Below are 24293 nucleotides of genomic sequence, written 5' to 3'. Positions count from 1 at the left end.
GGGGTCATCCAATTACTTCCTAACAAAAATTATTTCCATTCGTTTAAGGGAGATGTTGTCTCTTTCTTCTCTTTTTTTTTTGGGGGGGGGGGGGGGGGGGGGGGGGGGGGGGGGGGGGGGTAAATATCACAAGTTTCTCAGTCCCAGAGCTTAATTAGATCAAATTCCATCAAAAGTCTTTTGGATGGGGAAGATTTAAAATGAAAATTCACAGTGCCACTGTTCAATTCAAATGCAGTCAGAGGAGTTTACTCAGGGCTATCTTTGATGAATTGTTCACTTCCCCATGAGTTGTTTGTTGAGTTTAGCATATGAAAACCTGAGTGAAGGAATAGAGTGGCCATAGCTCAAGCCAGTGTAATCAAAGCTCATTCAGACTTGGCTGAAAGAGAGTGTTTGATCGGTCCGGGTGGCACACACATTACTTTCACATTAAGCAACATTTCTGCATGTGTTGTGGTGTATTTTAATTTATCATATTAATTATATTCTGTATGATTCAGTTTTCTTATCTGTAAGGTTGGAGAAGTGAGTGTGTGCAGTTGTTTATTGTAATTTTACTGTGTCACTGTTAATGCATGTACTATAAAGTGAGTGATGGAAATAAGTCAGAAACAATTAGTCAACTTTCAGAATATTAATTGATAACAAATTTTCTAATTGATGAATCATTTTTAAGTCAGTTATCAGTGTTAAATTTGTCAACAAAAACTGAAATGATGAAAAATATAGCAGCTACTGTCACTGCTTCTGCATCTAGGCTACAGAGTGAATATGAAAGTGATGAGAACGCCAAAACGAGGCTGAAATCATAAGTCACTTATCAATCTGTGGATCGACAATCCATGAATCGTTATAGATCACAACAATCTTGATAAACAGATTCATCGTTACAAGTCTAGTTTATCTAGTTTATCAAGCATTTGCTGGCTTCAGCTTCACAACGGCGTATTGGTTTTCTTTCTTTACTTTGTCAACAAAAACAATGACAAAATGCACCAATGACGATTGGCCACAACTAGAACGGGACTAAAGGAAAATTATATCTTTAAAAGCTGATACTATAATAAAAGCTTTGACCGTTTTCAACGAGGAATAAAACTCTGAATGGCAGCATGTGTCCAGTCTAACAGAAACTAACTATTATTGCTTCTCCCTGTATTTAGCGAAAATACAAGTGACGGAAATATCTTTAAAAGTGTCACTTTAATTAAGTGCTGGAATGATTAGACAATTAATCAATAAGTCAGTCTTCAGAATGGAAATGTCTTAATCATTTATCCAGCTTCTCTTTAAACAAGTGAACTGAATAAAAAGCAATGACGAGATGTTTGAAAGTTTTCATCAACGAAAACGAAAAAACTGTATGACAAATGGACGATTGTACATATGAATTAATTAGTGTTGTGATGCAGTCTGTACGCACCTGCAAATTCACACATTTCAGATCCTTATGATCTTCCTCCGCACAGAAATATCTCCTCTTTACAAGCTTCTCTACTTTACCTGTTGCACTGATACACAGGATTTAATCTCATCTCTGACTTGATCAAAAGAATAGTTGATGTATTAATCAATAATAAAAATAATCCTCTGAAGCAAATTTCACTTCAAAGCATTGAACTTCCATTGTGTAAACTTAACTTAAAAATAGATCCTTTCAGTCTTTGTGTGAGAGAGAAAAACAAGAAACACATTTTCTGTTTTTCAAGTTTAGCATTTTGGAAGGGTTAACTTCTGATTGCGTTTTCCTTTTTTAAAAAAAAGGCCTTGATTTGATTTTCTCACACTTTGAAAGGACTATTGTTTGTGTCCTCTATGTCTGAAATTGGATGGTGAGTCCTTTTGGAGAGCAGTGGAGGGGAAATGATTTGTATTCACCTGCCGTATCTGAATAGAGTAGAGGAGGGGCTGAGAGAGAGAGAGAGAGGGCAACTACATAGTGCTTCCTTTATGTGATAATGGATTGCTCTGACATTCACACACATTGTGGTGTGGTGTGTCTATCAGTCAATACTCACTAACTCGTGGGATGAATGGTAAATTTTAAACAGATGCCATTAAAGAGCCGTCTTGCAGGTGACAGTTATGTATTATATGTCTCTTTCATGCCAAACCACCAACTCCACTAACACATGCAACATGTGTCTTCACATCATGCACTCCTGAAAATGAAATGAATCCCTTTTCTCATTTTCTTTTCTTCTGTTTTTTATTTATTTTTTTTATTTTACGTAACTGCTCTCTCTTTTATTGGCCAGGCTGGGCAACTGGATTCTTCTGTCAGCTGCACAAAAGAGACAGAGTGGAACCGGGGACGGGCAGTAATGAGCAACTCCTCTTACAGTGTTACGTATAGACCGGCCACGGTGTGGGGAAGCCTTCTGGAGACAATGCAGGGTTTTGAGAGGTCTGGAGCCCTCTGAAGCCCCTCTTTGATTGAGTTTCCTGGCACTGGGCTCCAGTGTTGGGGATGATTGTGGAGTGGGAGCTGTGGGTTCAGGGAGGGGGTGAGGACCCTCCTCTGCGCTGACCTTTCACAGACACAGGTGGGGTGGAGTGGAAGGGGCTGGTGGTGGAGGAGGAGGAGGGGAGCGGCAGGAGAGGCCTATTGTGGTGCTCTGTGAATGTGGAGGTGGCACTCCATAACACTAGACCTCGCTGCCTCTGTCCACCTGCCGGGGATTTTCTCACAGCTACTTTCTCACTGGTAAATTACATGTTCTTGTAACACACAGTGGTAACAAATTGTTCCGGCGCTCACTCAGTCTGCACGCCTTCTTATCTCATGTTGTCTGAAGAGTTTGCTTGACAACTGCTAGCACAATTTGTTCTTTTTTAGCTGTGCTAAAATGGCTCCAGGGATGGAAATGTCGGTCTTTGGATGTCGGTCAGTTAGTCCAACACTTTGGTCCAGACCGAAACATCTGAACAACAGTCAGACAGATTGCAATGCGTTTCTACAAACACTTATAAACCCCAGAAGACAAATCAGAATTTGGTGATCCCTGACTTTTCTCACTTTTCACCACCATGAGGTTCACATTTGTGGTTTTGTGGCGAAATGCCTCAAGGCGCCATCATTTTGTCACAATTCCAGTTTGTCCAGTTCTTTCGTTTATGACCAAATACCTGCAAAACTAATGACATCCCCACCAGCCTCACCTCACAATTTAAATTTTTTGTGTATAAATTGGTACCTTTTAAAGACACTCCACGATTAAAAGCTAATTTTGTTTGATCTATTTTGCTTTTATGATTGCCCCGGAATCCTTTTTCACTCTGTGGAAACATCTCATGATTAGGAGTACTGACGTGGCCAAAGGACAAGGGTCGTCCTCCATAAGACTCGACCTCAGTGCCTCTGTCCACCTGCTACTTTCTCACTGGCAAATGACATGTTCTGGTAACACGCAGTGGTAACAGATTGTTCCACTGCACAGTCAGTGTTCACGCTTTGTTATCTGATGTTGTCGGCAGATTTTGCCAGACTGAATGGTACCATACAAAGTGCACACAGCTCTAAATGACCCATCGCTCCCTGCCTGTCTGTACTGTATCAGCACAATTCAAATTCCACCAGTAGACTGCTTATTATATAGCAGCGCTTTTCCAGAAAGGCCTGGTTGTATTAACTGTTGACTGGGAGCAATCACATATAAACACAGTTTCTCTGTGTTGCCCCGGCTGACATGGCCCCTGGGGATTCATTTGGTACAAAACATCACGGCTGCTGGTTTTTGTGTGCTTGAGGTGAACATTTCCTGCACTGCCTGTCTCACACAGACTGTTTTTGCTGCACCCCTAAGCTTAAAGTAAACTCCACATATTGGCCCCATCTTGAGAGACCCTTCACATGTGGAGTAAGCCATCCGGTGTAGACATGGTGGCAAACTGAGATTGTAATCATACCTCTTTTGTTGAGCTTGGAGGAGGTTGAGACGTTTTTTAGGGCTGAGCAGATGTCAAGCGTACAGTTTCTCTCCAAGGTTACTTATGAGATGACAAATGGGTCTAGGCCTCTTTGTCCCTCTTTTTTTTTTTTTTTTCCATATGTCTGTGTTTGATGAGAGGGTTGACATCTTTTTGTCCGCATGGAGATCTGAAAGCACCGGGGGGATTGCCATGGATACAGAGTGCCCTTTTAGAGTGCAATTTTGAGTGGGTCTGCTCTGCTTAAAAGTCTATGGAGAGTCCCTATATTTAGCTAAAAAACATTTCCATTCATTTGCTGAACTACGATGCTCATGGGTTATATTGTATAACTATAACAACAGCATTTGTCTCTGTTTCCACGTATGCATGGAGGTTTCTGTCTGCTGTCTCAAAGGATTTGCTTGTCCTCCCACAGCAGATTGGTTTTATGTTGATTACTTTCTCGAAGCTGTTATGTTTCTGTAGCTAAAGTGTGTCTTGTGATGTTGTATGGCAAGGATTTTGAGAGTCCTTTTAGCTATTCAGAAAGCCAGTCGGCATGCATTCCTCCCACTCTCCTGCATTTGCTCATGATAATGAACCTCTGCTCAGCATATGAATGGCCTCACCCGTAGCACTCTCATGTGGCAGGGTCGCACTCAAGATCCATCCTCAATGTCTGACGTCCTACAGTGACCCATCCACTGTGACCTCACGTAAACAAGGAAGATGCATATGCAAATGGATGTAATGGAGTATGAATTCACATATACACACGAGCATTACTGCAAGGGGATATCGAAAAACATCTTCTCTAAAGCAGTAATTACTGTGTAGGGATCAGCTATCAAATAAAGGTCAAGTTCAGATCTACAGTTGCTCATTCAGCCTTGTGCTTCCCCTTCTGATCTCATTTTAATGAATGCTTTTGAAAAATGCCCCTCCCAGCACCCTTAATTCTCCAGTAATGAGCTACTGTACAAGTCAGGTGTCAGACAAGTGTACAAATGCACTTCGGAGACTTAACTTTCAGCAACCTTGCTGCCATTGCTACTTTATTAACTAATGATTTAAAGCTTTTGCTACATTGTGAGGCAGTGAAAAGATTGAAAGACCTCCAGTTTGCCACCAGCAATTATCCTAAGGAGAAAGAGAGGGTTTCATGCAACCATCCCAATCATGAGAAGCCTCTCAGAGGGTGCGCTGGCATAATGTGCGGACGTGACTCACCGACTATATGTTATATTTAGCTGGTCTGCAGTGATAAGATGAAAGCAAAACGCTTTTCAGTTCCATTCAGGTTGAACAGGCAGGGATTTCCTCCTTAACACCGCTGTCCCATCTAGAGGTGCACCTTCCATCTGCATGCTAAAAAGGACCCCCCCCCCCCCTCAGAAGTGCCGGCGCCGGCAGTGATTAGCATTTGGGCAGAGGGGACAGAAAGCAAAATCCCAGAGTGTTTTTGGCGTGCACGGGGAGGAAGCTTAGTGAATGCCAATGTGCGGTGCTCTTTGAAAGGAGGAGGACCAAACAAATTGCCGGACACGTTGCATTAGTAGCTGATGCCTATTTGCATTAAGAGTTGTTGTAGAACGATAGCTGGGGGAGAAGTATGGGAAACAGAGCGATGGATCTTTAAAGGGCTACAGAGATGTGATATTGAGCTTTCATAAAGTTTGCCGTCGTAACTGAGACAGTTTTGAAAAACATCTGATAAAACTGGTCCAGCAGAGACCGAGATATCCTGCACTATACACTACTACCCTATACACTACGGCCTACATCTCCCATAGTGCATCTTGATAACGTTTACTCATTAGACATTTCCTGCCTGGTAAATAACCATGTTTTTAAAAATCCACACTGCTAGTTTGTAACACAGGCCAAAAACTTGTAGTCTCTAAACCCAATCTAGAGTTTAAGTTTAAGATGTATAAAACTAATGGGGTGTTTCTTTAGCTCGTCATATGTGAGGGTATTTTATTAGTAAATGTAAACAGACAAAGGGTTAGATTTATAAATATTCTGGCGCACGTATCCACGTATCAAAACCAGTTTAGTTTGAACGGCAGTATTCATCCAACAAGAGAGAAAAGAGGAGGGTATAAACAACAACACATTTACAGTGGAATGAATTAAAGAGCCTCACTTTGTTGTTTGGTATTGTACAGTGCAGTTGAAAAGGACACAGCATGTTTTTGAACTGCAGGGTCTCTCTGAACAACAGGACCCCAATTCATATGTTAACCACACCAATTATTTGCATACGATCCCCCAATTATAAAAGCTAATGAGAAGATTATGGGAAACGCGCGCTGATGCCGACGCGCAGAATTTCCATTGTGATCCAGTAGCTGCAGATAAAAGGCCTGTGAGAGGTATTAGTCAAAGCCAGTGAACATTCAACCTCATACATAACAGCTATAGTTCGCTGCTAATGCCTGTCCACTACATTAGCTGTGAATCCATAAAGCAATCAAAGACAGCTGCCGGATGTTTCTCTCAGCTTTTGTGTTAGGCAGAGGACAGCAGAGGACTATAAGTGATAACTTTGTTTTACATTCAAATCCTGTTTGATTGTGACTTTCTAAACTTTGGTTGAAGGACTGTCTGTTTTACAGAAGGGCCTTTTGAAGCAACATCCAACTCCCCTGTAGATGTTTAATGGCACAGAGAAATGGGCATGAAGCCCTGGGTGTGAATGGCAGTCAGAGACATCCTGAGCTGCAACGAGAGAAGCCGGCAGCCTCAGAAAAATAAACTCCTCCAACCGTATCCGTTTTCTCATCACCACCTTCCTGAGTGCTGAGCCATTCTCATCATTATACCCCCACTTTCAACCGTCTGTAGGGGATCCCCGCTGCTCCATTAAGGCCATACCGAGGCTCACAAACCCCTGATTGCCTGAACCATCAATAGTACTGATTATGGGAGTTAATTAGGGTGCCTGGCATGAGAGACTTGTCTTTCATCATAGATGTTAAAACTGTGCGCTACTGATGCAACAGCAGTGATTCTGTTCGTGTTGCAGTGTTGCATCACCATTGTTTGGCAGAGACAATATCTTTTCTAGTGGTTAGCATAAAGCATATGCTGTAGTATTATCTGATGCTGTAAGGGAAATTCAGTTGGGCTTTTTTTCCTCCTGCTGACTGCTACTGGTGTGTTTCAATGCTCAGTGCTCGTGCCCCTGTCAGCTCCATCTGTGAGCTCAGACGTGTCCTGACCCGCACGTTCTGTGGCCAGTGTGCATGAATGTGTCTTTGCCTATGTGCTACGTCTCTGACATGTGCACAAAACCAATTAGTTTTGGGATGGTGAAGGAGCTGGCCATGGGAAAATGACAATGGAGTAATTGAAGAGGCTGGCTGAATGAGAGGCCAGACAGCTCAATGCAGCTTTTACACAAGTGCTGAGTGTTTTCTCCATGGACAAAATGAGCAGAGAGAAAAGCAGCAAGTCCTGAGTGAAGGTGGTCTCATGTAGTTGTAGACAGTAATTAACATTACAGCCTTTCGCTGTGCTCACATTGTTTTCTTCTGTAGAAATGCATCTAGTTAGTTTGTGTACTGGCATTTTAAGGTCCTTAACAGTGATTTTGCACATTTCAGCCTCTTTTAATACAATTCATAAAGGGTTAGGATTAACCCTAACCCTGTACACTTTACACTATAGCTAACCTCACTATTGTGTAACTTTCATTCATTTCGTAACTGTACGAAAATAAGTTGTAACATAAGTCAAGTTATTGTTTCATGCTAATGCAGTTTAATTGCAGATTGGTTCAAAAAAAGCAAAAACACATTTCAATGTGACTTTGATGATTACATGAGTCAACCAAGTTACAAAGAGTCTTTCACATCTCAAGGAAATAAATGGAAACCAATGGCTGCCTGAAGCATTCAGGAAACTCCACAGACAAATACCAAACTCGGAGTCAAACAAACAAGGAGTCACTCTCACAGTGACAAACAAGAGATGAGAAAGTTCCCCTAACTTTGATGTTCCCCTCAGCTGTAGCAGCATTTTAGCGATTTTCGGCTCATTGTTTTGGTCTTACAGCGTGCAACTTTACTGTTTTTGGTTCACTCTCACCGCTCTCAGCAGGCAGCTGCTCTCAGCAAAAAAGCTTGACAAACTCACTGTACGCTACCTGATCAGCACCAAATGGCAAACAGACACAGTTAGCAACTAGCTGGTGAACATGGTGGAGTATTTAGGAGCTAAAGAGCCAGGTACCTCCTTCAGGAATTGGTAGAGACCAAAAATTGAGCTAAAAGGTGAGTGAATATTGGACATACTGTACAACCCAAAATGAATGCTAATGTTGCTCCACTTCTGTTGGATGTGTTTGTTCAACACATCTATTTAAAAGGTGATTATATGTCATTTTTTACAGCTTGTATCCACTGCCACCACGTGGACAGAAAATCTGTGAATGCAGGTTTGAGGAGCTAAAACTTTCACTGGTAAAATCACTGGTATGGTCCTTTAAGTTCAAGGGTTGTCTTCATGAGGCAGCGCCTTTAGTAACTATTGTATTGAGTTTTCTAAGTAAGACAGCAGCTCAGTTTATTATCCTCTTGGCCGCATCTGTTTTGAAAAATAGCTAAAAATCCTCACTGGAAGTGTCCTTCCCAACCTGTCGTGTTTCTCTCTAAGAGACCATTTACTGTTCGATTTTTATCTGCCGTCTGACAGTTTCTGGCACAGCACTCCAAACAGTGCTGTGGTTTTATCTTGGCCTCAGCAGTCTGTACTGAAATGAGCTTTATTGACTTTGGCTTTTCCAGTTCTGTCAGCACAAGATGCATAGGAGGGTTCAACAATAGTGATGGATATCTTCTGATTGTGTGTCCCCTCAAAGAATTGTATTTTTAACTGAAATGTGGGCTTTGAATTGTAGTTTCTTCTTTAAGATGCAGGACTACTTTAACTCAAGCTCAGAGTACGCTCATTATTGCAAACTTTTGCCTTACAGGACATCGCTAAAGTGAAGGTTTTAGAATTCAGACCAAGAAAACTCCACTAGTTAACATGAAAAGGGTGAAGTCTGGCTATTTCTCATCATTTTTATGTTCACCATTCAGTCAGGATGTGAGTAGTTTCAAGCCCTGGTGGCTGGTTCATCGTCCCCACTTGAGAGGGATGAGAGGGGTTGGTCTGTATCACTGCAGCTCACAGGGATAATTATAGCGCACACAAACAAACAAATAGCGGCGCACATATACAGTATGCACACAAAGACACACACATGCTGACCAGCTGGAGCTGAGCTGCTACACCTCATTAAATTGGGAAATGAATCCTGAATGAAGCCCTGGCTCTTTTCCAGATAAGAATCATCAGGCTTTTGGGGATTCACCATAAAATTTATAATTAACACATTTATTCTCTCGCTGTCACAGGCCTGAGACTATGCATTGCCAAGTACTGTACTTTATTTATTCATTTATTTATATAAAAAATATAGTTTTTAGTATTTTTTTATATATACTTTGACAAAGTTTTAGATGGAAGATTGGAGCTGAGAAGTGATTACAGTATAATTCCTTTACTCATTAACATGAATAGATTTTGCATAAATGACACCTGATCATACATTTCTAATATAACAAGTTGTAAACAAACACTGAAGGTGAGAGTCTGCAGGTTTTCTTCTCAGAATCAGGTTCAGCACCCCTGCCTGCAGCCTGCAAATGAACTTGATGAAATCCACCCCCCACCCCACCCCCATCCTGGATCTTTTTTTTTTTTTATGTCAGATCCTCAGATGGAGCTGCCTGATGGTGTACACAGCAAGTGTGATTGGGTGCTCTGGGCGTATAATACAGGCCCTCCCTCGAGAGGTGTAGTGGAAGCTGGGGGCAGCAGACATTAGCCTCGGTCTCTTCCCATGCTACGAGACGCCAGCCTTGGGGCCGGTACTGAATCATGACTGGAGGGCAGCGCTAACAAATACATCAGTTCCCCAGAGAGGACCAGGTCAGGCTTCTGACTGCCTTGCGGTCTGGCCCGTAGTCCCAGACACAGCTTCCACCACCTCATCTGACCCACCCGACACCCAAAGAGCGGTACATACCGGCTTCACCTTTTTAACATGGGCTTGATTTGATTCTCTCATACGGTAACCGGCTTTAATATCCCAAAATTGATAGTGTGGTTTTGTGATAACGCAGCAAATTAGTCTGCCTGAGCTCTAAATTCAGCTGTGACATTTTAATACTGTGCCAGCGGATGCCTTGGGTAAGACAGGCAGGAGAGCGAGATAAAAACAGGTCAGGCTGCTGCTGCTGCTGTTTAAAGACAGAAAACGACTCCTCCTAAGTTCTGTTTCCTCATTCTTTTTTATCCATCATTTGGAAGCTGTGCTCACATGCGTGTAAAAATAATGAATAATACTGATCATTTCATTGTGGCAGCACTCAATTATGCAGATGAATATAAATTCAATTGAGCAAAGTCATTTTGACTCAGTAGTTGGTATTATTCTCTGAAGCTTGAATAATGTTCTGGTTTTGATGACCATGACAGTGATAATTTTAAACATTTTTTTTGAATTGCTTCTGGTTGGATGAAGGTGTGACATGGCAGCACTCGAGCTGCCTGGCAACAAGAGGAAAAATTCTAACCTGCTATGTTTAATACACACATTTGTGTTTCGGTTTCCCGTCTATTCCCAGTGCGTCCGCCATGCACCACTAGAGATGTGATGGAGGCGTAATGAGATTACAGTGTGTAACAAAAGAAAATCCTCACTTCATTAACAGTTAATCAGTGGCCAGTTAGCCTTTCAGTTCAGTTTGTTCAAACCTGCAAACAAGTCACCTCGCTTGAACCTGAACACCCTGATGAACTTTTACCATCTGTCCCCACTGAACAGACGTCACAGATGTAAGATCTGTCCCATCACTCATGACTGATCCCACTACAACATGACATCTCATGAAATCATGATGTTTCAGGGTCTGAAATCTGACCTCATTGCAGATCAGTTCGCTTCCGGTTTAGTCAGTCAGTCAGTCAGTCAGTCAGTCAGATAAAGCTGAGAGGGGAATGGAAAGTGAAGTGTGTGTCTTCCTGCCTTGTCCCTTGGCTTGTCATCTGCCGGCTGATGTGATCGATATGGCAGAGAAGCCTAATGGCATCATGGCCACGGCAGTGATTAGCTGAGCAAAATGAGCCCATGTGGGCCGTGTCGGCCCCTGTTGGAGTGCACTAGATCAAAAAGATAGCTTCCAGCAAACTGCACTGCATGGCAACTAAAATCGATCTGTGGCCAGAGCTATATGTGTCTGACTCGCCCATTCTCCCTTTGTCTCTCTCTCAGCAGCTGATGGACACAAAATGGAACAAACTCAGTATTATGATTGATAGCCTCAGTAACTGGCTGTGCTACTCAACCCAGTAATCTCTGCTCGTGTTTCTACCCTCTTGTCTCTGACACTCTTTCTCTCTTTCTCTCTGTCTTTCGTAGTGTGCACGTGTCCTCAGACGGTGTGACCGAGCAGAGAGACGGGGAGTCGCCGCATTTGGGGGCAGACCTTCACGTCACACGCCGATGATGGAGAGGAGGAGGATGGACCTAGCACTGCTAGTGCTGTTAATGGGACACCTCGCCACCGCACTGGAGGTCCCACTAGACCGTAAGACAACAGAGCAACACACCACACAACACATTCAGCTGAGGGAAATTGACTGACGTTAGGTGTCAGTTTTATGTTGAAGCAATTAATTGATTAGTGGATCGGCAGGAAATTAAATTCTCAAATATGAGGAGTTTCTGGGTTTTTTTTCACATAAGACAAACTCTGTATGTTTGGGTTTTAAAATGTTGGCGGGACAGTTGGGCTCTCACACATGAATGTGGTGTATGATATGCGAATAGTGTTGATCTTCTCAACTGACTCCTAGCAAGAAAGCAAATAAGCATTTTGCCAAAATCTAGAACTATTCCTTCTTAATCTATTATCACATTTGAGAAGCTGGAACTAGCAAATGTTTTTTATTTTTCCTTGAAATGAAATGAACTGAAACGATCATTCGATTATAAAAATAGTTGCAGATTAATTTTCTGTCCATCAACTCATTGTTTCAGATCTACATTTACTCATTTAACTATGTATCTATATATAATTTGCTAATACCTATTAGTAAGGTTATATTCCTGTTTTTCTAGCAGGTCATTTTTTTATTATTGGAGGAAACTCACTACATGTTGTTGCATTGGTTTTATAAAGCAAACAGTTAGACACCATATTCCTGGCTGTGACTGATGTGGAAAAGAAAAGAGTTTTCCAGACTGACCTGCAGCTCTGCAGCTTGATGTCTCTGTGCTACAGCTGTAGATCTTCTATGTATTGTTTGGTTGGTTGGAGCTGTTTACCACTGGAGGCTGGCATTCCTCATCTGGGAACTGGCCTTGTCCAGAGCTTGTTCTGAAGCATAAATAATGCAGGAAGATATTTTCCCCCACTAATGTCTGGCTCTCTTTACTGTCACAATTTTTCTTTCTTGTTTGCTGGTTCTTGGGGAAAACACTAAAGTTCTGGAAGGATGTAAGTGTCAAACCAGTGTGAATTCACTGCAGAGGTTGTGCTTGCAGTTTTTTTTTCTTGCACTAAGGGTTATATTTGACTTTTTGACTATATTTTTTTATGTTATAAGATGCTGAGTGTGATTTGCTGTGAACTTAGTATATTGCATGCATTGATCCCTTTGTTTTTTTTATTTTGTTTGCCATTTTTCTTCTTGTGTTCCTGCAGTGGTAGAGTGTTTTTCATAGAGCCATATTGCAAACAGCATGAGTTCTTATGTCATTTGTTCTGTTATAGTCCATTAGTTATCTCCACAGCACTGACGGGAATACATTAAGCATCAGATCATTGCAATAAAGTGAAATGTACCTGAGCGTTCTGCATGCCTTTTCTGCCGCTGTAGGTGTTCTGAGAGGTTTTTTTTGTGTCTGTCAGCAAACAGCTGTGTGTTTGAGTCAGTGTGGTAAGTCCGCATGTGATTGGTAATGACTGCTTGTGTGGTCAATACAGCAACTGAAAAAGAGCTTAGCTGTGCAGTAAAGGTCATGATTAAATATCATCCTCTTTCTGATCGCCTCTAGTGCCGCAGCCGCCGACCATAACTCACCAATCTCCCAAGGATTACATCATAGACCCACGGGAGAACATTATAATCCACTGTGAGGCGAAGGGAAAGCCTCATCCCAGGTAGGAATCTGTCAACTGCGATTTTGCATTCATGATGCTGTTAGAAGAAGACAAAAATATTCCAGGTGTGGATTCAACACCCACCTATCAAATTTTCAGTAGGAAGCCTCAGCTGACAGCAGCGCTCCAGAAATTCAGTCTAAGGTGTGATAGGTGCAGTTCTGGTTTATACAAACCTTATGATAAATAAAGAATATTTTTATTCCAGTACATGCTGGCCTTGCCAGAGGCTAGTATGAGCTAATGCTTTTGAATCCCTTGCTCCAAATTATGCTACCCTCCATCCTTTATTTATCTGAGTGTAAGACCTAATTAATTTGCTGGCACCAACACCAGCCTGCACACATGTTTGTATTCAGCTCATTGGCAAAATACATTTCTTAGCCCCGAACCTTCACTTACGCTAAAACTAAGTCTTATGTAACAGTCAAACACCCTCATGAAGAACTTAAACATAAAAGAGTTTGCACAACCAAATATTTTTAAAATGCTCATTTAAAGTCCCTGAAAACTTGAAGTAAAATCTTAGTCAAAAGAAAGGGAAGAAAACGGTTAAAGCTAATCTGTTTCATCAGGATTTAATCAGATTTGATTGGACTGATTGGTGATTGGTTGAAATGCGAAGATAAAATTTCATCATACGATTTGTTATCAAGGAATATCAGCTCATGACACTGGTTTGCTTTTGTTTGTTTTTTTGTTCAGTTTCTCCTGGACAAGAAATGGGATCCACTATGACATCGACCAAGACCCCAATGTGGCCATGAAGCCCCACTCTGGGACCCTGGTGGTGGACATCAGCAGAGAGAAGGCGGACCATTATGAGGGGGTGTACCAGTGCACAGCAAGAAACAAACATGGCACTGCTGTTTCCCACAACATAGTCGTTCGACAGTCCAGTGAGTGCAGCACAGTCGAGGATAACGTTCCATTTTTCTTTTCTTCCATCGTCTTAACACCATGCATATCTCACATCATATTAAATAAATTCTTTTCTTTTCTTTTCTTTTTCCAACAATTAAGTTGCATTTTCCATCTTAAGAGCACTCCTGGAAGGTAAAGGTGCATGTAGAAAGCAGCATGTTTTATTTTGCAGGATCTAGGATTGGATAGAGCTGAACGTCCCTTTGTATTTTTCCTCCAGCATATTGTTATTCAGTCAGGCACCATCCCTCTTACCTCGCCTCGTCACCTCTGTCATCATGTCAGCGACAGTCCATTAGCAGCCGTCAAATTATGACACTCCTCGTCCACTCATGTGTGTTTCCATTTTTCCAACCAATCCAGGGTCCCCCTTGTGGTCGAAGGAGAAAATCAAGCCAATCGTCGTTCAAGAGGGCGTGTCCTTGGTGCTGCCGTGCCGACCCCCTGCTGGCCTGCCCCCTCCCATAATATTCTGGATGGACAATAGTGAGCACCTCCGTCATGGAAGATGCTGAGCATGCACATGACAATTTATCACATTATATGAAATGCTGTTGCAGATAAAAATGACTTCATCTCTAAATGTAGTGATACATTGCTTTAGTTGACAAAACAATCTCACCACAATTCAGACCATACAGCAGCTGTTGAAGAGCTTTTGATCATATCACATGATCTTCCTCAGTAGAGTTTGAAATGTAGATTTTCAAATTTCCAATTTTCCAAGCAATTTAAAAACTTACCTTCCATGTCGACTCAAACATTTTGATTACAATTTCATTCTTGACACAGGAGTTGCAGAAACAATCTCACCACAAGCTCCACTATGTAGCTGTTCTGGAGCTTTTCGACTGTATTGTATCTATTTATCATCAGAACTGAAAGCTCCAGAACAGCTACTGAGCGGACCTGGTGATGAGATTGTTTTGTCAGCAGCAGTTTGGTTTAATTTCTTTAGGTTTTGATATTTCTGTCTCTGAGATTGCTGCCTCCACCTCAAAACAAATTGTTTCTCTTACTTTAGATAATCCAGGGAATACACTGTCAACAGAGGCTGTTTCTTCTGGAGAAAATTGTTTTTTTTTCCAATAATTTGGATGAACTGGTCCTTTTAAAGAAGGCAGCACATGCAGCAGAGTACATATTTAAACTGCTGTACACATGAGAGTATTTTAAAATGCTGTACATTTCAGACTTCCAGAGGCTGCCTCAGAGCGCCAGGGTGTCCCAGTCCCTGAACGGAGACCTTTACTTCGCTAATGTGCTCCGAGAGGATTCCAGGAACGACTATATCTGCTACGCCCGCTTCCCACACACACAAACCATCCAGCAGAAACAACCCATCACCGTCAAGGTCCTTAACCGTAAGTCTGACTCTCTTTGAGGAGAAGAAAACGCCGAAATCTACTGAAGGTGTAATGAGGTAGCATGACTGAGATGAAGAGTGCCAGTGTGTGTGCGTGCGTGCGTGTGTGTGTGTGTGTGTGTGTGTGTGTGTGTGTGTGCGTGTGTGCGTGTGTGTGTATGTGTGTGTGTCTGTGTTTGTGTGTGTGTGTGTGTGTGTGTGTGTGTGTGTGTGTGTGAGTGTGTGTGTGTGTGTGTGTGTGAGTGAGACAGTTCAATTACAGTAGTATGTGCAAGCATGACTGTGTAGGAGGGAGACAGCATTTCCTATCTCTAATCCCATCCTGAGAGAGGCCAGTGGTCGACGTCCCACTGAAAAGACATATTGTCAGAGCTCTCATGGCGCCATGCGGCCAAGCAGGCGTTCATTTTATTTCTTCTGTGAGGCGTCTGCACCAACAACAAAGGCCGCTCTCATTCAGTGTAGCATTTGTTGTGACATGACGGCAGACTGTTCCCACAAGAGTCTTATGACGATCATTCCCAATCTCTGACTTTTAAATAATTTCAAGTTTTGTTGTGTCAGTTTTAATTTCATGTTGCATGTTTTTTTGTTCTGACGATTTCAACTTGTGGCGTGTGTGATTTTTCTGTTGTGTTACAGTGGATGCAATCAATGACACAATGGCAGCTTTTTACAATGACACTGATTTATTTAGTGGTGAGTTTTGGCACCCCCTAGTGTTTACTCCCCCAACCTAGTGCTCCAAACTCAAACTTACCCACTAACACTAACCCTTCATCCTGACAACCCCAAGGCTTTGTTCAATCACACTGATTTATTTCGGGGTGGGATTTGGCACCCTCTAGTGTTTACCCCCAACACAGAGCTGTGAACTGTAGCTGTTACCCATTGACACTAACCTTTAGACCCAAGACTCCAAGTTAATTCTGTATCCCTCCCTCACTCCTGCTCTATCCAATCAAAACCCTTTTGACATCTATTCACTTCCTCCTACGAGCTGCTTAAACTAGCACTGCATGACGATTCCAGCATCGCCTGAGCTGCTTACATACCTTGGACAACAGCTGTAGTCTCGACAATCAGAACAGAGCTACAACTACATATCAACTAAATATAAAGTAGTTAGGTGATCATTTGAACGTATTAACAATGATAAACATTAACATAACAACTCCTTAAAGTATAGTACGTATAAGTATAGTAAGGTATAAGTATGTATGTTAAAATTCTTCCTTTCTGTTTGCCTTGCCTCTCAAACAACCAGCTGCAGTCTTCATCTCTAAAATCACTCTTCCCCTGCTGCTCTGCCTAATTTTAGAGCGCACCTAGTTGTTAATCTTCCTGTCTCCAGCTATTTTCATCTCACTTCATTTTGTCAATGATCAATTTGTCTCTGTTAAAACATTATCATAAACAATTACATTTTTATGTTTTATTTTTAGTTTAGCAGATTTGCTATATTAGTCGCAGTAGAAAGCAGATCTTCATGTCTTTAAAATTAACTTCTGATAATTGATAGTCTTTATTATAACTGGTCATTAAAAACCCACAGGAAGCAGCACAGTAGAACACAACATGGCAATAAAATGAACATCTAACCTAACATCAGACCACAGAGTATGGCCAGGGATTGAGATCTTCGCTGTCTTATGAACTGATGCAGAGGAGATGCTGATAGTTTTCTTTGTGGATCTGTGTGTGTGTGTGTGTGAGTATAGAAGACCCCGTGGAGGAGAGGAAGCCAACCTTCCTCATCCCATCTGGCCCCTCCAGCTCCAAGATGGTGTTGAGAGGACAGGTGCTGGAGATCGAGTGCATTGCAGAGGGACTGTAAGTGAAAGAATCGGCCATTACTTCAGTCCCAAAAGCCTCAAGTGTCCACCTGTTCAAGTGTCATCATCACTGTCTCCCGCTTTGAATCCAGGCCCACCCCCGACCTCTCCTGGACCAAAGTGAGCGGCGATTTCCCGGCCAAGCGCACATTCTTCCTGCACTACCAGAAGACGCTGCGTATCGTGAACGTGTCGGAATCAGACGCGGGAGAGTACCGCTGCACCGCCAGAAATCGGCACGGCTCGGCGCACCACACCATCCGTGTCGCAGTCAAAGGTGCGTCAGTGATGAAACGCACACTGTCCAAACGGGCCAGACCTCCCTGTTGGCGGTTCAGTCGCTCATTCTTTCTGTCACTTCATTCTCCCTCTCCCTCCGTCTCATAATTGATTTATGCACAGATGCCAACAGGGCAGCGTGTTCGGTGATTAATTCTCCAGCCTTCTGTTCTATTTTCAGCTGCTCCATATTGGATCAGCGGCGCTCCCAGGAACCTTGTCCTAGCTCCAGGAGAGAATGGTGTTCTGACCTGCAGGGCCAGTGGCACGCCCAAGCCCTCTGTCACTTGGGCTATGAATGGCATCCCCATAGAGAGTGAGTGCAACCTGTTCTTTTTGACTAAAGCTCACGCTACTTTGAAAATATCTTTCCAGTGTATATTGCCTTTTTTAATTTTTCATATAAGCTGAGTATGATATTAAATTCCATTATCTGAGACAGGATTTTATTTATTTATTTATTACAAATTTTAGCCACCTTGGTATTCCATAGCATTATTTCCTTTTGATATTTACAGTTCAGATGTTTTATTACAAAAATCTTTTTTTTTCTATTTTACAATGACAAACCTCTCAGTTGCATCAGTGTCATATTTTATCGTAAAGGATTAATTTAACATTACCTGAACTCGTTTGCTTATCTTATCTACGACCACCTAAAAAAAATAGTCCCCGCACACACCCAACTGTAAAACCACAGCCTGTTGTTTTCACATTTTGTTTTTGTGAAGATTAAACAAACAAGATGTAATGTGCTAGCTGTTTCCAGTCTTTATGCTAAGCTTTGCTGTTAGTGTACAAACATCAGAATGGAATGTATTACTCTTATAAGAATAGGAAGAATATTTCCCAGAATATAAAAAAATTAAATTAAAAGTCATCTGTTTTTCACATATATTGACTTTAACTGAAATTCACAAAGCCAGAGTTACATCTTACAACCCCCTGTCACCCACAAACAGATTCCCCTAAAGATCCTAGCAGAAAGGTGGAAGACGACACCATCATCTTCACCGTTGTACAGACTGGATCCAGCGCCGTCTATCAGTGTAACATCTCCAATGACTATGGTTACCTGCTGTCCAACGCCTTTGTCAATGTCCTCTGTAAGTTCACTACACTGGATCCATTTGTATTTGAATGCTGTTTTCCATTTACATTGATTTCTGGAGTCTAATAACTTGTCAATAATTGCTGCTGCCTCACTGCAGCGGAGCCGCCCAGAGTGCTGACACCAGCCAACAAAGTCTACCAGGTCATCAAAAATCACCGGGCCCTGATGGACTGTGCTTCCTTTGGATCACCCATTCCTAAAATTACATGGTGAGTTAATGAACTTTTACAGAGGATTTTATGCTATTATGCTTCAAAGGCTCAAAGTGCTTGCCTCTCTCTTTCTCTCTCTCTCTCTCTCTCCCTCCCTCAGGTTCAAAGACAGTCGGTCCAGCACCCTGGACGGAGATCCTTACACCCTGCACGACAACGGGACTATAGAGATTCGCATCGCTCAGTCCCGAAACAGTGGCAAATATACCTGCGTGGCCAGAAACAACCTTGGTATCTATGAGAATCACGTCTACCTGGAGGTCAAAGGTGAGAATGTTTCTGTGCATACAAGTAACAAACGCACTGCTGTTGTAATTACAGTTTGAGATTCATAAAATAAAAATTACTGACAAAAGAATCTCACCACAATGTCTGCTCAGAAGCTGTTCTGAAGTTTATGGATCAGCTGGCTGTTTCCAGTCTTTATGCTAAGCAAGCTAACAAGATGCTGTCTCCAGCTTTGTATTTAGGCTGTGGTCAAAGGGTCTTTTTTTTTCTTCGTATCTAAGTGGCAGCCATGATAAGAGCTGGTCCGATTCTCTAAACGCTGAGGAAAGGAGCTTCAATGCTTCCTATCTTATCACCTTTAAGATAGGGTACACCTTCCTTTACGAAAGGAAAGGAGATAATGCTGTCCCACAATTGCTTGCACCAGCAACATTTAAAGCATCATTGTAGTTTAACCCCGGCAGACCCACGAAAATGTAGAAACAACAAAGCATCTACTGTATTTTATGCTTGAGACAGGATGCAAAACTTGTGTCTCAATCCATGTAAGATTGGCTGAGCTCCAAATCCATAAATATAAATTTCTTCTCTTTCAAATCCAGTTAGGAGTCATCTTGAAGAACAAGCATACTGAATTTCCAGTTAACAATATCACAATCATAAAAAAATATTATGTCCATATATTTTGTTTAATTAAAAATGTATTTTCTCTACTTAACAAATGTATTAAAAAGGCCAAGAGTGCCTATGCCAGGAAACTCTATATACTTAAATGCCTGAATATAATTTATTCTGGCCCCTTCCTTATTTTTATTTGATTATTATTTTAATGGCTCAACTTTCTCTACTTGTATATTACCTTCCTGTTATCTCATTTCAACATTTTAATCCTGTTTGTTTTCTTTTCGTGGTTAGGAAAGGAGTAATCAGGAGTACAAGCTTCTCATCTAACTTTCAGCAAGAAAGTGAATACCCAAAACTGTTGAACCGCTAGCTGCTAACTTTAAATGGGCATCTGTTGGTATTTTTAATATTTTATATTCGTTAGATTCATTTATTAATCAAAGAAAGCCTATAGATTTTTGTAAAGGAAATAATCTTTAGTTGAACCCTAATATAAACCTTTTAAGTTTAGCCAATTCCAAACTCATGGCGTGAAGAATACTGATCGGGTTTATAGAATTAATTTTTGATTGTCCCTAACCTCCTTCCTCCCCTCCCATCAGAGCCCACCTGGATCCTGAGGCAGCCGGAGTACAAACAGATCCAGAGGGGCAGGTCTGTGGTGTTTGAGTGTAAGGTGAAACACGACCCGTCGCTCATCCCCACCATGACCTGGCTCAAAGATGACGGAGAGCTGCCTGATGATGAAAGGTCAGAGCTGGTTTCTCACTTTCTAGACCATTAACCTTGTGTTTGCTGTCACTCTGCATCAGATGTAATGGATCTAGTCATTATTTGTTAAGCCCACTTTCCTTACACGAGATCTTACCGGTCGAGGCAGATGGCCGCCCACCCTGAGCCTGGTTCTGCTCGAGATCTCTGCCTCTTAAAAGGAAGGATTTTCCCCTTTCTCGTACTGGTTTATTCATTGCTTGACTGCCTGGCGCTAAAACAAGTGAAATAACTTTAGCATTATATATAATCTGAAGGTGCTGATCCGTCTGTATGAACTGCTCTTCTTGACAGATTAATTGTAGACTCTGACAGCCTCACCATCACTGACGTGACAGAGAGCGATGCGGGCAAGTACACCTGCATCATGAACACCACTCTGGACCATGATTCAGCCAGCGCTGAACTCACTGTTGTTGGTATGTACCGCTTGGCAGAAGCTATTTTTCACTGACTGGTAAAACAAACTCACAAATGATTAAAGTGTAACCTCTCTCCATCTCAGGTCTTCCCAGAAAAGTGAATCTGTCCAATAACTTACACAACAGATTGAATTTCAGCCCTTCAAGGTTAATTACCTGAGAGTTTACTTAAGAGGGTTGGGGCGGATTTAATCAGCTATCCTGTCAGCAGCATGAATATTTAACTGTTGCCTTCTTAGCGAGCCAGATAATCTTTGTTTTCTTATGGCTGACTGACCACTAAACTCCCTGTTTCACTCCTGCCCTCCCACCCGGCAGAGGTCACACCAACACCAGCTGTTCTCTACGGTAAAGCTGCAGCGTGCATGAGCACCCAGATGTGCTCTGCTGATGCGGCCTTGTGTTGTTTGTCAGATGTTTCTGTTTTAGTGAAGCATGTTGTGGCCTGAAGATGCTTTTTGTTTTTGACAGTCACAGAATATGTTCCAATTTTTTTTTTTTCATTTTGATCTGCCAACATTGATTTGTTTTAGTTTTTTTCAGATTTTTTTTGTAAGTTGTATGTTTTTACATTTTTGTAAGTTTGTAAGTTTGAATGCGTTAAACCACTGATGCAAAAATTAAACATTTAGGCAAAGGGGAAGCAATTTCCTCTCACACTTCAATGCAAAACAATTTATAAAGCAAACATCTCTCCATTTCACCACTTGGGATATTTTTGAAATGCACCATTTGCTCGTCACTCATTTATTCAAAGCATGCATTTCACTTTATCACTGCAATTCCAAAACATGAGCATCAATTTAGCCTCTCTAGTGAGCCTGAGACTCGATTTCATGCAGAGTGATTATGGAAGATGCTCGGTTGGAGCATCAGTCGATTCATATGCATGATGTGGCGCCTGCATGTGTATCGCAGGTCGAATAACTTTGTCAAATAGAACATGTAAAGAAATAGAGGAGTAACTGAAAGGTGTGCTTGGTTCTACCAACACACTATATTATAATATCATGGAAACAAATGAATGTCAACTGTTTTGTTTGTGCTTCATCTTGTCGTGGCATGGACCCTTCATACTCAGTAACTGTAATATGAAGTGAGTGTGAATGTCGTCCCAGTACAATGTGTTAATGTTGCTCTGTTATGCATCCCCCCCCCCCAGAACAACCCGACCCCCCAACTGACCTGGAGCTGACGGACCAGAAAAAGAGGAGTGTTCAGCTCACTTGGACCCCTGGGGATGAACATAACAGTCCTATTCAGAGTATGTCTTAAGTGTGTGTGTGTGTGTGTGTGTGTGTGTGTGTGTGTGTGTGTGTGTGTGTGTGTGTGTGTGAGTGTGAGAGAGAGAGCTTCTTTGTATCTTAGGCTTTGTGTTTGGGTATACACGAACCTTACCCGTTATGAATGAGTTTTTAAACGGCCATGCAACTGATTTTTACATATGAAGTTCAGTCATGTAGATTACTGCTCAGAATGTGAAAACAGTTTACATGATGTCTTCTAACAGTGTATGTAGAATACAGTGTTTTTGGATTCATATCCAAGGAGGTTGAGGTCTGATTTTGACCATTTTTTTCACAACATTATGAAACTGCAGGCCTAAATAGCTGGAGTAGCCTTTTAATTCATTACATTTTCTGCATTTAGATGACTAACATAAGCAGAGAGTGGGGATATGTGAACAAAATCACAATGATCAATAATTAAGTCTGCAAAAAAAACAAAAATCAATGTTTCGGGGAGAAAAATACCACTCACCCCTGAAGGCTTGAATGGAGGCTATAGATAGTTTGTAGTTTCCATTCAGTTATAATGCATTTCAGTGTTGACAAGTTTTAACAGCATTAAAAAAAAAAACACCAAACAATTCATAGAAGAGTCTCAAAACACCAGTGCATCATGTGTTACTTCTTCACTGTCCATTAGTATTGTCAGCATGTTGTAAACACTCATCGTTTCACTGCTGGAGGAAGCACATTAATAGACATATTTTGGCTAAAGCTTTTGTTTTTTGAGAAACAGTGGCCAAATAAACCTTGAGGGTATTCATTCCAGTTTTGCGAACATACTGTCAGATCGTGTACAAAGTGTTCAATTATGCAAAGTGCTTGTCTTTTTCACACAGAATTCCTGATCCAGTATGAAGACTCGCTGCACCACCGAGGTCACTGGCATAATCTGACCGAGGTGCCTGGAACCAGGACGACGGCTCACCTCAAGCTGTCGCCCTACGTCCACTACACCTTCAGAGTGTTTGCCTACAATGGCGTGGGTCTCAGCCGCCCCAGCTTCCCCTCCAGGATGTACAAGACAGAACCTGCAGGTAGAGACCCAGATGATTTATTGTGCCGTTTCTAAATGATTCCATCCTGACAATCAAAGCTATTTTGTGAGTAAACATATTAATGTAAGATGGATGCCTCTTTTCAGAAGCAAATGAGTATGTTGATGTGAGCCTCGGGGAAAGGTTTTCCATTGGATAATGTTTCATCTTGTCTTTATTGATATATTTTTCAGCTCCAGACGAGAACCCAGCAGGTGTTCAGGGAGTTGGAACAGAACATGACAATCTTGTAATCTCATGGAAGGTAATAAAGTTGTACAAGGCTATCCATTTTAATCCTGAGGCATTTACTGTTGTCCGGGGACCAGCATGAAACTTATGAGCTCTCCTTTGTTCTTTTCAAAATTTCTCCTTTATTATCTGCCAACAAAAATCACATATTGCATAATTTAAACTTAACTTTTCTGTAACTTTTCTGTTAAAAAATAAAATAAGATTTTAAAACTTTCTCTTCTGCAGCCGCTGACAGGCCTCCAGTCTAATGGTCCAGGGCTTCATTATAGAGTAATGTGGAGGCAGAAGGCAATGGAAAGCGATTGGACCTCAGTGACTGTGGCCAACAACTCCAAGTTTGTTGTTTCTGGAACGCCCACATTTGTTCCCTATGAACTAAAAGTTCAGGCTGTGAACGACCACGGAGCTGGACCTGAGCCTGCTATTGCCCACGGCTTCTCAGGAGAGGACTGTGAGTTAGACTGAGTCTTTGGACTGTGTGCAAGAGCCTGGGTTGACGCGCTTGGCTGTGTAACATGTAACATTTACTCAGTATGTTTACTTTTGTATTTAGCTGTTGTTGTGTTCCTTGTCTGTTGTACAGTGCCTGCAGCAGCTCCAGAAAATGTTCAAGCTGTGGTGCTGAACAGCACTCTGGCAGAGGTGCACTGGGATCATGTGCCTCGCAGATTAATCCGGGGCCACCTCAAAGGATATAAGGTGCAGTAAGATAGACTACACGCAGTGTAAGATGCACACCACCCATAACACAAACACACAGACGCCCTCAATGCTCACTGCATATGAACTGCATCTCGT

The 24293-nt window shown here is 41.8% G+C and overlaps 1 protein-coding gene across 11 annotated transcripts in view; it reads left to right on the top strand.

Annotated features, from left to right (window-relative positions):
• The window catches only part of LOC130176038 (neuronal cell adhesion molecule-like), a 78059-nt gene that overhangs the window by 41606 nt on the left and 12160 nt on the right, over positions 1-24293 (top strand). For 6 of the 11 annotated variants that reach the window (XM_056386862.1, XM_056386859.1, XM_056386858.1 and 3 more), the window contains 20 exons: positions 11393-11561; positions 13034-13139; positions 13845-14038; positions 14427-14549; positions 15257-15427; positions 16072-16128; positions 17151-17262; positions 17357-17541; positions 17725-17859; positions 18506-18649; positions 18755-18866; positions 18970-19136; positions 20324-20471; positions 20787-20911; positions 21233-21262; positions 22077-22178; positions 23043-23240; positions 23435-23505; positions 23721-23946; positions 24079-24194. In XM_056386862.1, coding sequence (XP_056242837.1) covers positions 11393-11561; positions 13034-13139; positions 13845-14038; positions 14427-14549; positions 15257-15427; positions 16072-16128; positions 17151-17262; positions 17357-17541; positions 17725-17859; positions 18506-18649; positions 18755-18866; positions 18970-19136; positions 20324-20471; positions 20787-20911; positions 21233-21262; positions 22077-22178; positions 23043-23240; positions 23435-23505; positions 23721-23946; positions 24079-24194 — 2691 coding nt within the window. The remainder of the gene's footprint in view (positions 1-11392; positions 11562-13033; positions 13140-13844; positions 14039-14426; positions 14550-15256; positions 15428-16071; positions 16129-17150; positions 17263-17356; positions 17542-17724; positions 17860-18505; positions 18650-18754; positions 18867-18969; positions 19137-20323; positions 20472-20786; positions 20912-21232; positions 21263-22076; positions 22179-23042; positions 23241-23434; positions 23506-23720; positions 23947-24078; positions 24195-24293) is intronic. The other 5 variants (XM_056386864.1, XM_056386856.1, XM_056386863.1 and 2 more) reach the window with 3 other exon arrangements.

The sequence above is a fragment of the Seriola aureovittata genome, chromosome 10 (genome assembly GCF_021018895.1).
Source record: "Seriola aureovittata isolate HTS-2021-v1 ecotype China chromosome 10, ASM2101889v1, whole genome shotgun sequence".
Classification (NCBI taxonomy): Eukaryota; Metazoa; Chordata; class Actinopteri; order Carangiformes; family Carangidae; genus Seriola; species Seriola aureovittata.
This window is presented reverse-complemented; position numbering and strand designations above follow the sequence as displayed.